At 36.7% G+C, this 15,010-nt stretch overlaps 2 protein-coding genes across 2 annotated transcripts; both read left to right on the top strand.

Moving 5' to 3' along the window:
- Positions 1-1,753: 1,753 nt before the first annotated feature.
- LOC115950438 lies at positions 1,754-3,088 on the top strand. The gene has a single exon (XM_031067637.1). It carries the CDS (start codon positions 1,754-1,756, stop codon positions 3,086-3,088), a length of 1,335 nt encoding a protein of 444 aa, XP_030923497.1.
- A 10,008-nt stretch (positions 3,089-13,096) lies between these two features.
- Positions 13,097-14,559, top strand: LOC115985441 (E3 ubiquitin-protein ligase PUB24-like). Its single transcript, XM_031108404.1, has one exon. The coding sequence runs from the start codon at positions 13,211-13,213 to the stop codon at positions 14,444-14,446; it is 1,236 nt and encodes a 411-aa protein (XP_030964264.1). The 5' UTR covers positions 13,097-13,210; the 3' UTR covers positions 14,447-14,559.
- Positions 14,560-15,010: the final 451 nt, after the last annotated feature.

Here is a 15,010-nt window from a genome sequence, read left to right as displayed (position 1 = left end):
CTAGGAGCATTTACGCAGGCCTTCAATTTCGGAGAACTCATGGAAGATGATGTGGAGTCAGATGATGAGGTAGAGGATCTCCGACAAGGATTGGTGGCGGTTAAGTTCTCGAAGAGCTTCAAGCAGCAGATTAGAAAGCCGTGGGCGAAAGCGCTTATCGTTAAGGTGTATGGTCGTTCGTTTGGTTTTAACTATATTTAGAATAGATTGTTATCTTTATGGAAGCCGGCTGGGAGGTTAGATTGCGTAGATTTGGAGTATGGATTCTTTCTCACTCGTTTCTCATTGCGAGTGGATTATGAAGCTATTCTGAAGAAGGGACCCTGGTTCATTGGGGAACACTTCTTATCAATCCGACCTTGGGAACTAGATTTCCGACCAGAGACGGCAAGCATTTCTTCCATTGCTATCTGGATAAGATTGAACAATCTTCCTATAGAGTATTACAACGTAGAAGCTTTACATCATATTGGTAAGTTGATTGGAAATGTTCTAAGGGTGGATACGCACACCGCTTTTGAAACGAGAGGAAGGTTTGCCAGGCTTTGTGTTCAAATAGACGTGAATAAGCCTCTAGTAACAGCCATTTTGATCGGTAAGTTCGAACAACCTATTTGTTATGAGGGCATTCAGAAGCTATGTTTCGGCTGTGGAAGAATGGGGCATAAACAAGAAATTTGTTCGTACATTGTCTGGCACGACCTGCCACGGCAGACAGCGGAAAATATTGTTGAAGGTAAGCTGGCTAAGCGGTCATGCGAAGAGTGTGTTACGGATAAAGACAAGGCAGGGGAAGGGACCACAGAGAATGTGCCTAGCAGTGGGCATGAGGATGCAATGGATAGGGGTTACGGACCTTAGGTAGTGGTTACCAGAAAGAAGAATGGGACAAGGAACCTAAAGAGTGGTGGGCCTTTTGTTGCTCAGGAAAATGGTTAGAGAAGTGGGAGTGTGCTAAAGACGTATGTGGCTCGTGGGCAAGATGGCTCAAGCTATGACTCTGTTAGAGAGGCTAAAAGGAAATTGTCACCTCTTAGAGGTATAAATGGGCCATTATTCAATGAGGCTCTTCAGCGAATTGGAAACAAGCACATCAATCGGGCCCAAAGTAAGCCAGAAGGCAGCCCAATATTACATGGTTCAGGTCCTATAGGAACACGGGCTGGCTTAGAGGCAAATAAGTCTAAGCCAAACCGTAAGGAGACTATAAGGGGCAAAAAGGCTTTGGCTAGACTAAGGGCTGCGCAGAACTTGTCTTTGAGCGCCGTTGGAGAGACCGAACCAGTAGTAACGCCGCTGCCTTCCAATCTTTACGGGCAAGCTGATCATTCCGATTAAGTGGAAGAGATGACTTGCAGAAATTTTGGAGACCATCAACCGGGAGCGGCTGCTATGCTTCAGACCACAGCCATGCCGTTACCAGAGATGGGCTTCCAATTTAAAGGAAGCTATAGTAGAGAGGCCGGAAGTAACACTGGACAAAATCTGAGTGAAGCCGATTCATGTATGAAGCTAATCCATGAGGAACAAACTCAGTATGAAACTGATCCAAGTATTGCTCCTAACCATGTCTCTCAACCAGCTAGTGTTGTCACAGGAGATGGAGATGGGTATGCGTCAATCCATGTTGACAATGTCGCCGAGATAAGGGTAGAAGAGGGATATGTTGATACGGATAGGAAGGAGCTTGAGGGAGGGGGTGAAGCCGCGACCGCCTTTTGATGAGTGTTACCCCCCAATCCTTATATTCCCCATGAATGTTATAGTATGGAATTGCAGAGGCGCTCTTAAGCCCTTATTCCAAAAGCATGTTCGCGAGCTAGTCCACAACCATAATCCAGCGATTCTTGTTGTAATGGAAACTCGTATTGGAGGGGAAAGGGCTAAGGAGATTACTGATCGATTGCCTTTTGCTGGTTTTATCCATACGGAGACAATTGACTATGTTGGTGGGCTCTGGATGCTTTGGAATTCGGAGAGAGTGGAGGTAACTCCATTATCCAACACGGAGCAGGAAATTCATATACTAGTTAAGGTACGTAATTCTAATGCTAGCTGGATGTTTACTGCTGTGTATGCTAGTCCTAGGACTGCAGAGAGAATTATATTATGGAATAATTTAATTAAAGTGTCGGAATTGCATAACATGCCTTGGGTGTTAGCTGGGGATTTTAATGAACCCCTCTTGGGGGAAGATAAGTTTGGTGGTAGAGCGGTGAGTGTTAATAGGTCCTTGCTTTTTAAAGAGTGTTTGGACAAATGTAGTATGATAGATATTGGGTTCTCTGGTCCTAGGTTCACTTGGACAAACAAAAGAGATATTCAAGCTCTTATCCAAGAAAGGATAGACCGATTTTTTGTTAATCCCAACTGGTGTCTTCTTTATTCGGAAGCAAGAGTGGTGCATCTCACAAGATGCCATTCAAACCACTGCCCTGTCTTGATGGAAATGCAGCCAAGGAGGGGTGGTGGTAGGAATAGGCCGTTTAAGCTCCAAACTTGCTGGCTCTCAGACCCATCTTTTCCCAACATTGTTAATCGGGCTTGGAGACATCCTGTGATGTTGGTGGATGCTATAAACAAATTCACAGAGGCAGCAACAAGGTGGAATAGAATGCAGTTCGGGAATGTGTTCAATAGGAAAAAGAATATCATGGCTAGATTGAATGGTGTTCAACGGGCCTTATCTACTAGATCTTCCTCCTTTCTCATCAACCTTGAAAAGGAGTTGCTTAATGATCTTGATGTCGTTCTTAATCAAGAGGAAGAGATTTGGGCTTTGAAATCCCGGGTTAATTGGATGGTGCAAGGAGATAGAAATACCAATTGTTATCATGTATCCACTTTGGTGCGAAGGAAAAGAAACCAGATTTTGGCTATTAAGGATGCAGTGGGGGAGTGGTTTTATAAGGAAAATGCTATAAAGGGGATCATTAGGAGCGGATTCATCGGGGTGTACACTTCTTCTATCTCTAGTGTGTCCCGATCAGCCCCTTCCATTTTGCCTTGGCAGATCAGTCTAGATGAAGAGGAAAGTCAGAGCATTGGTGGGGCTGTTTCGAAGGAGGAGATAAAGGCGACGCTTTGATCTCTTAAGGCCTTTAAAGCCCCGGGGCCGGATGGGCTTCATGCGGGGTTTTTTCAGAGATTCTGGCTGGTTGTGGGTAGTTCTGTGGTGAGCGTGGTGAAAAGGGCTTTTGCTAAGAAGAAAATCCCTGAATATCTAAATAGAACCCACATTGTCCTTATTCCTAAAATTCAAGGGCCTGAAACTTTAGCCAATTATAGATCGATTAGTCTTTGCAATAGGGTGTACAAGATTATAACCAAGATCATTGTTGCTAGATTGAGGCCTTACTTGGATAAGCTTGTCTCTCCCTTGTAAACCGCGTTCATTCCGGGTAGAAAGGGAGTGGATAACGCTATCATTGTGCAAGAAATTATTTATACTCTAAGTAAGAAAAAAGGGAGGGTAGGATATATGACGATAAAGATTGATCTAGAGAAGGCTTATGATAAATTGGAATGGAATTTCATAAGGGATACGCTCATTAGAGCAAACTTGTCGACTGATTTGATTGACATTATTATGAGCTGCATCTCTTCAGTTTCCACTTCCATTTTGTTTAATGGAGAGGCTCTTGAGCCAATTTATCCTTCAAAAGGGATAAGGCAAGGTGATCCACTATCACCTTATATTTTTAGCCTATGCATGGAGTATTTGGGCCAACTCATTGAAGGAAAATGCAATGCCCACCTTTGGCAGCCCGTAAAGGCCTCTCGGAGTGGTTCGGCCTTCTTTCACTTATTTTTTGCGGATGATTTGGTTTTATTTGCCAAAGCTGATGGCACTAATTGTTCCACCATTAGGGACGTCCTTAATGAATTTTGTAACCTATCGGGGCAAACGATAAGTGATACAAAATCGAGAGTTTATTTTTCGCCTAATGTGGATAGGGATACTAGGGAATCTTTAAGTGATATCCTTGGTTTTGCATCTACTCCCTCACTTGGAAGATATCTTGGGTTTCCTATCAAACATCCGGGCTCATCTTCCCAGGACTTTAATTTCATTTCGGAAAGAGTGAAACAAAAACTAGCGGGGTGGAAGGCTAACATGCTCTCCTTGGCTGGTCGGACTGTTCTTATTCAGGCTTCATCGGCAACAATTCCATCTTATATTATGCAGTGTAATTACATCCCTTGGAGAATCTTGGATGGGATTGACCGGATTAACCAGAATTTCCTATAGGGCTCTTCGGAAGCTATAAGGAAAATGCATTGGGTTGGATGGCAAAAAGTAACAAAGCCGAAGGAAGAAGGGGGGCTGGGTTTGCAGACTGCAAGAGGCAGAAATACAGCCCTTCTTGCTAAGCTGAACTAGCGTCTACATACAGAAAAGGAAGCGTTATGGTCTCAAGTATTATGGTAGAAATATTGTAACAATAGAAGAGCAAGAGCCTCTAATGTTGACAGGCTGCCTTGCTCTTAGATTTGGGCAGCAATGAAAAAGGGAAGAGATACTTTTCACAAAGGTAGCATGATGATGATAAGTAGAGATAGCAATATCAGTTTTTAGAGGGGCAAATGGATGAGTAAAGGGCTTCTCCGCCAATTGATTCAAGGTCCCTTAACTCAAGAAGCAAATCTTTTGGAAATTAAGGATGTGTTATCAGACACGGGGTGGGCTTGGAACCGAATTCCTTTTGAGCTACCTTCAGATGTTAGAGCAATGATTCAAGCCACTCCTATATCAATCACTAGCAGAGGAAGGGATAGGATTTCTTGGTTGGGAAACCCAAGAGGTACCTTTGACTTAAAGAGTGCCTATGGAATTGCTACGGATGAGGATTCTGAGGTGACTACCAGTAGTTTTGGATGGATTTGGAAACTAAAGACGTTGCCTCGTATTAAAACCTTTTTGTGGATGTGTGTTCATGGCAGTATCAGAGTCAAAGAATGTCTTGTGAGGAGAAGAGTAATTGAGGAGGATTTGTGTCCCATATGCCAAAGGGAGCCGGAATCAATTCTACATGCTTTGAGGGACTGTCGGAGAGTTAAGGATATATGGAGACAGCTAGGAGTTAAGGAGATAGACCGGGGTTTTTGGGTGAGCAACTTACAGGATTGGCTGATTCTGAATGGGAAAGACAACAAAGGACATATCCAAGGGAAGCCTCCATGGAGTACTAGCTTTCCTTTTGCTGTTTGGAATGTGTGGAAGAGCAGAAATAATTTTGTCTTCAACAGAAAATAGCAGAACCCGAAGTTGTCATTGGAAATTGAGAACCAAGTTTTGGAGTTTCTTTGTTTTGTTGCATCTCCAAGAAGTCCAGCCCGTAATGTGATCAAAGGTATCAGAAGGGAGAAGCCACTAACTGTGTGGAAAAAATTAAATATGGATGGGTCATGTGTGGGAAGAACGGGTAAGGCTGGTTGTGGAGGTATTATAAGAGATGAAAACGGGGATTAGGTAGCAGGTTTTGCGAGACATATTGGGGTAACTAACAGCTTTGTTGCGGAGTTATGGGGATTGAGAGATGGACTCATCCTTTGCTGTGATCTCAATATTCCTTGTGTCATTGTTGAGGTAGATGCTATGGTGGTGGTGGATGTCTTAAAAAACTCAAGCTACGTAAACAATGTTGTTTCCCCTTTGCTGGATGACTACAGGCAACTTGTAGCCCGTCTCCATCAGGTGCGGATCAACCATTGTTATTGTCAAGTTAATCGGTGTGCCGACTTGCTGGCAAAAATGGGCGTGGAGCAAGAGTCAGATTTTGTTCACTTCCATGGTCCGCCTATGGACATTTTGGAGTCTCTTCTTTTTGATAAGAACGGCTTGTATGTTAACAGGGTATGCCCTGTTTTGGCTGCTCCTGGTTAGTTTTGTTTTGTAATGCATCGTCTTTCTACCCAAAAAAAAAAAAAATTAGTGAGAATTTATCTGTATCAGATGAAGTGGGAAAAGAATATAATGTACTTTGTCCTATTAGCCTACATCTGTAGCCCATTCTCTGACTTTAGCAAGATGTGTAATAGCCCGATAATGCTTGACTGGCGGTCATTGTTTCAAGAAAGTATAAGGAAGATTGCAGATCTTGTGTAATTTGATCTAGAGAGGAGCAATGGTAGAATTATTGTCAAGCCTCCGAAGGTAGCATTAGAGGAAGGTAATTGCTAATGGTCAACAAGCTTGGCAGGACAATTCTTGGACAAAACTCTAGAGGAACTAGGTGAAATATTTCCCATTTTATTTTGTTAGTTAAGAGTTGTACTTGTTAAAGATATCAATCTAAGGTTTAACCTCGGAGAAATGTCCTACTATGAGTTTGTTGTAATACGGGTCCTAAATAATAAATGAAAGCTCGGATTTGTGTTAAAACACAAGAGCTTGTTCAGACCCCCAATAAAAGACTTCAGCTAGATCGCTTTTTGGCTAGATCATTTTTACTTTAACTTAAACTAAGTGCAAAATAAGAGTAAATAAAAGTAAAACACAAGAGTAAGGAAAGAGAGATGCAAACACAAATAACACCAAGACGTGTTATCGAAGAGGAAACCGAAAAACTCGGCAAAAAACCTCTCTGTAACCCTCCAAGTCAAAATCGATCCACTAGAAAATAAAGTTGGAGTACACGAATAACAAAGACCCTCCAAGCCTAGTCTACCCAATGTACTTGAGCCCTCCAAACTCCTGCTACCAACAAACTTCTCGGAGTCATGTCTTCTCTAGCTTTTCGGATCCTGCAATACGCCCGATTGCATCTGCCAAGCCTCACCGGCTTCTTTTGGCATCTCCCCAAAGCTTCCCAAGTTCCAAAACACTCTCTACACTCTGAAAACGGGTTGTGTTTGGGTACAAATCTCCTCTCAAGGTATGACAATGGGAGAAGGAAGGAGAAAATGATACAATGATTTCTCACTAAGGATGAGTAGCTCTCTCTCTAAAAAATGGGTGTGTTGTGTTGTAGAAAACCTATCTAGGGTTTTTCTCTTTGAATAGCCTTTCATACTTTTGTGGGTAATGAGGGTATATATAGTATGGGTAAAAAGTAAGAAAGTCAGATTTAAAATCTTCCAAGTAGAGGAGTTTTGCAGGTATCTCACGGGTTGGCCCTTCTTGCGAGACACTCGCGAAACTAATAGCCTGGCACGACTCTTCAGCTTCCAGCATGTGCTTCTCACATGGCTTTTTCGCGGGTAGGCTTTTCGCGAGACACTCACGAAATCCACTTGTTCATCCAATACATGCTCGATTCTTCACCAACTTAATATTAAACCCAATACAATAAAATCCCACAATATACAAGGAACCAAATTAAAGCAATTACAACACTTTTTGTCATGGAATAAAGCCAACATAAGACATAGTTGTAAATCACAACTTTACAATAAAGATATACTCATCAATAACTTTTCTTCGTAGATGTAAGCTATCAAGCCAAATCACGCAAACTTCTTGTCATGGTTTCATAACTATATTTTATTAGTTTGTCCAACTAACTATAGGGCTATGAATGAACCAAATATGAAAAAGTCTGACTTAGCTTAGGAAAAAACTTATTTATGTTCATTTGCTTAGCAAAAACGCCAAGTTCAAGTTCAAGTTCAAGTTTAGACTTGATCATTAAATGAGTTAAGTTCAAACATAATAATAAATGTTCGAAACAACTCTACTATAATCAAATTTAACATTTTTCTTGACTTATTTGACTTTCTAGATAAAAGTTCGAAAAAATTCCACTACCCATATCTAAAATTCTAAACTTCGATTTTAGACTCCAAATTTGAATCCTGTTTTGAGTTTGAATATCCAAACATTATACTCAAATATCTTAGAGAGATTTTCATGAATAGAAATATTGCAATATAATTTTTTTAAAATATTTTATGTCAATTTTGAGATGCATATATAGCAATTTGAAAATTATAATTCTAGGCTTATTCTATCTTAATTAATGTCAAATATAATACTGGGCCTTTTATTTAATCGTAGCTTGCAATTTTTATTTCAATATAATTATTTCAATTGGATTTGCACTTTGCTGTGTAATTCAAAGCAAAGTTTATTTTCCATGTGTGTATTAAAAATACTTGTATTCTCAAAAGAGCAACGTGTATTTTTTTTTTTTAGTGCAAGAGAAACCTGTATTATATCTTAATTAATGTGGAGATAAAAAAAAGACTTTGATTAATTAATAACTTAAGATGAAAATCAAAGTCAGATAAACAACATTGGATCAAGGTCACTTAATAAATTAACTTAAGTTTATTAAAGATCTTCAAACAAATTAAGATTTCATATGTTGACAAAATAAGTAGGGCAAATGGGCATAGCCGCATAGGTACCATTTCTGTTTTTAATGGGTTTTAGCTCCAATGAGCAACAAGTATTATAAATTAATTAATGTGGAGATAAAACAAAGTAGACTTTGATTAATAAATAGCTTAAGTTGAAAATCAAAGTCAGGTAACCGCATTGGACTAAATTCACTTAATAAATTAACCTAAGACTATTCAAGATCTTCAAACAAGTTAGATTTCATATGTTGACATAGGATAGGTAACATTTTTTTTAATGAGTTTTAGCTCCAACGAAAGAGGGAAGAAAATATTCAGTTTATTATTGACCGTGTAATGCCTTGGGAGGAAGAGGCATGCGTTATCATAAAAAGTAAAAAATAAAAAACAAACAAAACAAAAAAGAAAACAGTGTGCTATGCCTTAAAAATATTTCCATAATAATGATGCTGGTTTGAAAAAAAGAAAGAATAATCATGAGCAAGATGGAGAAATCCCACAACGATCTTCTTTATAATGATTTTCAATTAAAGCTCAAATTAATAGTAAAAAAAATGTTATAATCAAAGAGATTTTTGCAGGCTCTAAGAGACTTGATTAGTAGGTAGCTTTCTCTATTTATTTTTTTACAAAAATGCTAAGACTATAACTAAAATCACAACTTATTCATGTGGTGAGTTATGAGTGGTGGAGTTATGGAATTATATGGACTTGTCATTTTTACTCCATGCACCCAAGGACGGAACTAAAACTTAGAGTTAGGAAAGCGACTTCACTATTGGTTGTGTACGGTGGTTTTGGCCTCTAACTCTACTGTTGTTCGGCCGCGGAGAAATTTTTTTTTTTTTTTGTGTAAGAACAAAATTATTTTGTTTCAAATTTGTTATATGGCCAGATTATTTGTTTTTAGTAAAATTGGTTAATTAGACTTAAGTTTTTTAGTTTTATTATTAGTAATTGTTGTTGTTGGGCTAATTTTTTTGAACTTGTATATTTTATTTTAGATTTTAGATTTATAAATTTTTTTATGGTTTTTAAAATGAGAAAGCTGCTAGAGTTACGAACTTTTTTACAAATTGTTAATGTAATGAGTAGTTATTGGTAAGTAAAAAAATAATGTAAGTTGTGGGTCTAAATGCGAACCAATAAGAATTTACTACTTTATTAGTTTGTAAAAATGTTGTAGAAAAGTTTGTGACTATAACAATACTCTTTAAAAAATCATTGATATTATTAAATGGGCAAAATATAATTTTATAGAATAAAATTGCCCCCAAATCCTACCATTGCTCCGTCCCTGACTCCACTACACAACTTAATAAGATTATATATCAGATTTTGTGGTGAAAAGAGGTAATTTTAATAAGGTTGCAAATTATGTGAGTCAATTGTGAGAACAGATTAGAGATTAGACTCTCTCTTTTTCTTTTTCTTTTTTGGTATATCTAGAAGACGTGATTATTGCAATGAGAGAAAGGATCATGATACATGAGAGACATATTCATCTTGTTGAAATCTAGAGCTGCCGCTATGGTCAAAATTAATGACAAGTGCAGAGCGGATTAGCCGGCACCATTAACTATTCAGTATTCTCTGCTTTACTTCTTCTCCTCTTATCTGCTTCATAAGTCATTACACCCAACAAGAAAGTAAATTATACGCTGATAATCATTTTTATTATAAACTCTTACCCATAAAGAAAGTCGTGGTATCTTTCATAGAATATCGGTTTGATTCTAATTTACACGTATAAATAAAGCATTATTGATAGGCGACATTTCACTGAAGGTCCTATCAATATAATTGGTACGTGCAAAAATTATTATGTTGAAAAGTAGAGTTGATTACCCAAACTCTAAATATATATTAGACTCCAAATTAATTACGTTAAGTGAAATTCGGATCTGCGAGATTAGTACAAAGAAGAGGTCAATTGATTGCCCAACTCATAGTTGTCAAATCGTGAATCGTATCATGAATTGATTTTTTATTTTTTTATTTTTTTATATCGTGTATCGTATCGAATCGTGTATCGTAAGATACACAAATACTTAATAAAATTATAAAATAATTATAGATATAAATATATAAAAGGTATATTCATTATAAATTCAAAGTATATTCAACTAATGACCAATTTAATCATTACTTATGTAATAAAATTTAACAAACTAACTAAATAAATCAAATTAACTTATGTTTATAACATGCACATTTAAATTGATTAAACTCAGAAGTAATACATGATATATGAACCAAAATAATAATATCTTTTTGTCATCTTGGCTAATCAACTCTATCTAAGTCATTGTTATCATCATATTCAGCATCTTGCAAAATTATTTTTCCATAGACATTTTATTTATTTATTATTATCAACATTTACTTTCTTTCTTTTTTTGGTTTTTTTTATTCTAATAATTTTTTCTTTATATTTTTTCTTGGCATTCTAGCTTTTTAGACTCAAATAATAATAACAAAATAAAAAATAATTATATTTTCATTTAATACATTATTAATAGCATAGAAAATAAATTTGCACATATAAAAGTGAGTGTTTTGAGTATAGTCTAAATTTTGTAGGAGAAAGAGAAGGGAGGAAAAAAACTCATGGACTTGCTATTTCATTAGACTCAATTAAGTTTCCCAATAATTCTATGTTAACAAAGTCTAACAACTTGTTTAAATCAAATAAAATCACAAATTTTAACAAAAAAACCCATTTTAAACCCACATGTCCATGTATCGTACGATACGTATGATTCACCGATACGATGCGATTCATACGGTACGCACCTATGTATCGGACGATTCATGAGCACTTACGAGTTACGATACGCCCTTACGATACGAAATTTTTTGTACACGATACGATACGTATCGCGTATCTTACGATACTGACAATTATAGTCCAACTGATTTTCTTATTTGAAGTTCGAATCTCGGTTTTTGCACTTACAAGATTCGAATTCATGCAAACAAGAGGTAAATTAATTGTCCAGTTAATTTTCAAATCTGAAGTTCGAATCTTGGTTTGCCTTTTCCCTTTGCAGTTTGTAGCAACAAAACACACTTCGATTGACTCCCACTTTTGCACTTCGACATTAATCTGTTCCACAAGCCCGATACGAGTATAAGCCCACAAAAATACATAAAAACAATGAAATTTTGAGCCCCAAAATACAATCAAAATTTGTCATGGAATTAGCCATCACTATACGACTAAACAAATATAATAAGCAAAAAAAAATTTGAACCCAAATTAGCAAAATTATTTGTTTTAACTTAATCTTGAAACATAATATTGAACTGAAATTAATTTTCTAAGGTTAATATAAAATGATTTAGTTAATTACCTTAAAAACAATGAACTATGAATAAACTATTTTATAGGGCCCTTCCAAAATAAAAGGAAGAAGTCACCTTACTTAGACTAGATATGTTTGGACGAACTCATTTGGTTTATTTGTTTATTATAAACAGTCTTTTAAACCTCACTTTATCTAATTACATTCTATTTTTACAGATCTCGTAACTAAATAAAATAAACCAATGACAAATAAATTCATTTATTAGAAAGTTTTTTGGGTTAAGAGTAATTTTTTATTTATTTATTTTGCCTAAATAGAGTAATTGTACCTTTGGTATAACTTATTTTTTTATTGAGCACTTGGTCAACGTTGCTTATCAGTTATGGCTATATGACAACTTAAAATTTTATTTTTCCTAGCTACTTGTTTTGTTTCATAGAAATCATTACAAATTCTAATAAAATCATCATTCATCCCTTGAATTTCACCTGAAGTAGTCGGCGGGGTATTATAAGTCAGAAAAACACAGTAAAGAAAAGGCTTGAGGCTCAAGCACATGAAAATTAGTTCAAAGCATCCTCTAATAAAAAATAGAGTAGTTCAATGTATAGATTAGTCAGGCAAATGGGTTTTGGTTTGGTAGTTTTGTTACAACCAGATGCCACCCCCAGACAAAGCCAGTCCCGCCTACAAAATTAGCCAGATTCTCCGGTCTCTTAGTTGAAAAGTCTGAAAATTCCAAAGGCTATTGTATTTGTGGGCCATTCTCTCATTAAATTTACAAATAACGGTATGATGTTTGGACCAAAAATACTAAATTGTAAATTATACTCCTAAAATTTGAAAGAGTTTGAATTTTTACTTTATGAAGTTCTATTCATTTTGCATCAGCAACCTTCTCATCCATATTTTTTATTAAGTGTCACATAAACTTGTTACGCATATTTAGTTTATCTAGTAAAATGATATTACGCCATTTTTGTAGCCTAAGAAAATTAAATAATTAAAAATTATGTAAAATATGGATGGAGGAGTTGTTGGTGCGCGAACAGAATAAAACTTTAGGAGTTAAATCTAAATTCTAAAATTTTATGATGTAAAATTTAAACATTATTAAACTTTAAGGGTATAATTTACAATTTAGCTTATAAAAATATAAACTCAGAAAAAGGGATTAAAAAAAATATGTGGGACCATCACATTTGACCACTATAAAAATGTGTTCCAAGTGGTTTTTGGGGGGGGGGGGGGAAGTTGGAAGACTAGTCTTATCCCATGCTATTGCCAATGTGATTTACATTGTTTCTCGTGGGGTTGACCATCCAAGTAGCAACAAGAAACTATGACTAGTGGAACAAAGAAAAAGTGTACAAAGAACTTGTCTGACGTTGTCACTGTGTTTACTTTCAAACGTCCAACTTCAAACACTGCCATTAAATAATAGCCGCTTTCTCTTACCATTGCAAACGTATCAGATAGTCTTTATTTTCCTTCCCCAATCTTCAACTATTATCCTCCATTATTCTCAAACTTTTTTCTCCATATAGCTTTAAAATTTTCCTATTCTTTAATCAAAGTTGCAATAAACTTGTAAGATGGAAGAAATTGAGATACCTCAATACTTCATTTGTCCCATATCTTTACAAATCATGAAAGACCCAGTTACAGCAGTGACAGGCATCACATATGAGCGTGAAAGCATCGAGCAGTGGTTGATATCAGCAAAGCGCAACACAACCACGTGCCCTGTCACAAACCAGCCATTGCATAGAGACTCAGACTTGACGCCAAATCACACGCTGCGTCGGCTAATCCAGGCGTGGTGCACAGCTAATGCAACAAAGGGTGTTGATCGAATTCCCACACCGAAAGCTTCTCTCGACCGAACCCATGTACTGAAACTTGTGCGAGAGCTTAGAGTTGGTCATTTGTATGTAAACGCATTGAAGAAAATGGAAGCCCTGGCAACAGAGAATCAACGCAACAAGTTGTGCATGGCTGAGGCTGGTGTGGCTAAGGAGTTGTGCTTGTTAATCATGAAATGTTTTAGAGAAGGGAGTACAATTGGCCTTAAAGAAGCTCTTAGAATTCTTCATCTTATATGGGGTTCAATTCCGAAACCGGAGGTTAAGATTCTTGTTAATGAAAACTGTGATTTTATCGACTCGTTGACATGGGCTTTGAACTGTGAAATTGATAATCATGTTCTTGTGAAAATAGAAGCAATGTTAGTTCTGGAAAAGGCAATTAAAGCTACAAATTCAAGTCGATTGGAGCGGCTAAGGCTTGAATTCTTCAAAACCATTATAATGGTATTAAGAGGAAAAGTACTTTCTCAACAAGCTATCAAATCAGCCTTGCTTGTGCTAATAGAAGCATGCCCTTTGCGCAGAAACAGGTTCAAAATAGTGGAAGCCGGTGCAGTTTTCCAGCTAATTGAACTCGAACTTGAAAAAGCTCATGAAAAGAACATCACTGAGCTAATCTTTAATGTTTTGGCACAATTATGCTCAATCGCTGATGGGAGAGAACAGCTTCTAAGACATGCAGGAAGCATAGCAGTGTTGTCTAAAAGAATCCTCAGAGTTTCTCCAGCCACAGACGACCGAGCTCTTCATATACTTTCATTGATTGCAAAATTCTCCGCAAGAAATGATGTTATTCAAGAAATGTTGAGGGTTGGAACTGTGACAAAGCTTTGCATGGTGATGCAAGCAGATTGTGCAACATATCTAAAAGAAAAGGCAAGAGGGATACTTAAGTTACACTCTGTTGTGTGGAATAATTCTCCATGTATTGCTGTATATCTGTTAACGAGGGAGCAGAGGTAATAAATATTTGGGAACTTTCTTTAGACTTTTCTTCTTGGTTTTACCATTATCTTTTTCTTTGTATCTGTATCCAAGCAACTGCATACTATAGCAATTGTTGACCTTTAATTGGGGTGTCAATTTTCTTCTTCTTCTTCTACTCTTTTTTTGTTTGTTTTTTGTTCTTACTTTCAAATTATCTTCTTGCAACTAAGCACCGACCATTAACATAGATATGGGAAGAGTCGAATTCCTCATATTTAAATCATGTGATGTGAGTTTCAATCAACGTGTGAAAAGGGAAACTTCGTATAGGAACAAAAAGAGAGAAAATTAAAAGGGCCCTGCGTACGAATTCTATAGCATAAAAACCCTTCTACAGAGAGCGATAGTGTTTTTCTTCTATTTTTTTGACACTTTTCTGGAAGAATAATGCATATCTTGAATTTGTGGTTGTTCTATTAAATAGGTTATATATATGACCACTAAACACACTTGTAAGAAAATTTTGGTAGCAGTAATATACTAAGCATATTGTTGGAAACTAGTATAGTGACATCTCTATAACTGCCTCATTATGTCCTA

Source organism: Quercus lobata, chromosome 1 (genome assembly GCF_001633185.2).
Source record: "Quercus lobata isolate SW786 chromosome 1, ValleyOak3.0 Primary Assembly, whole genome shotgun sequence".
NCBI classification, from domain to species: domain Eukaryota; kingdom Viridiplantae; phylum Streptophyta; class Magnoliopsida; order Fagales; family Fagaceae; genus Quercus; species Quercus lobata.
Note: the sequence above shows the minus strand (reverse complement) of the source record. Positions and strands in the feature narration are given on the sequence as shown.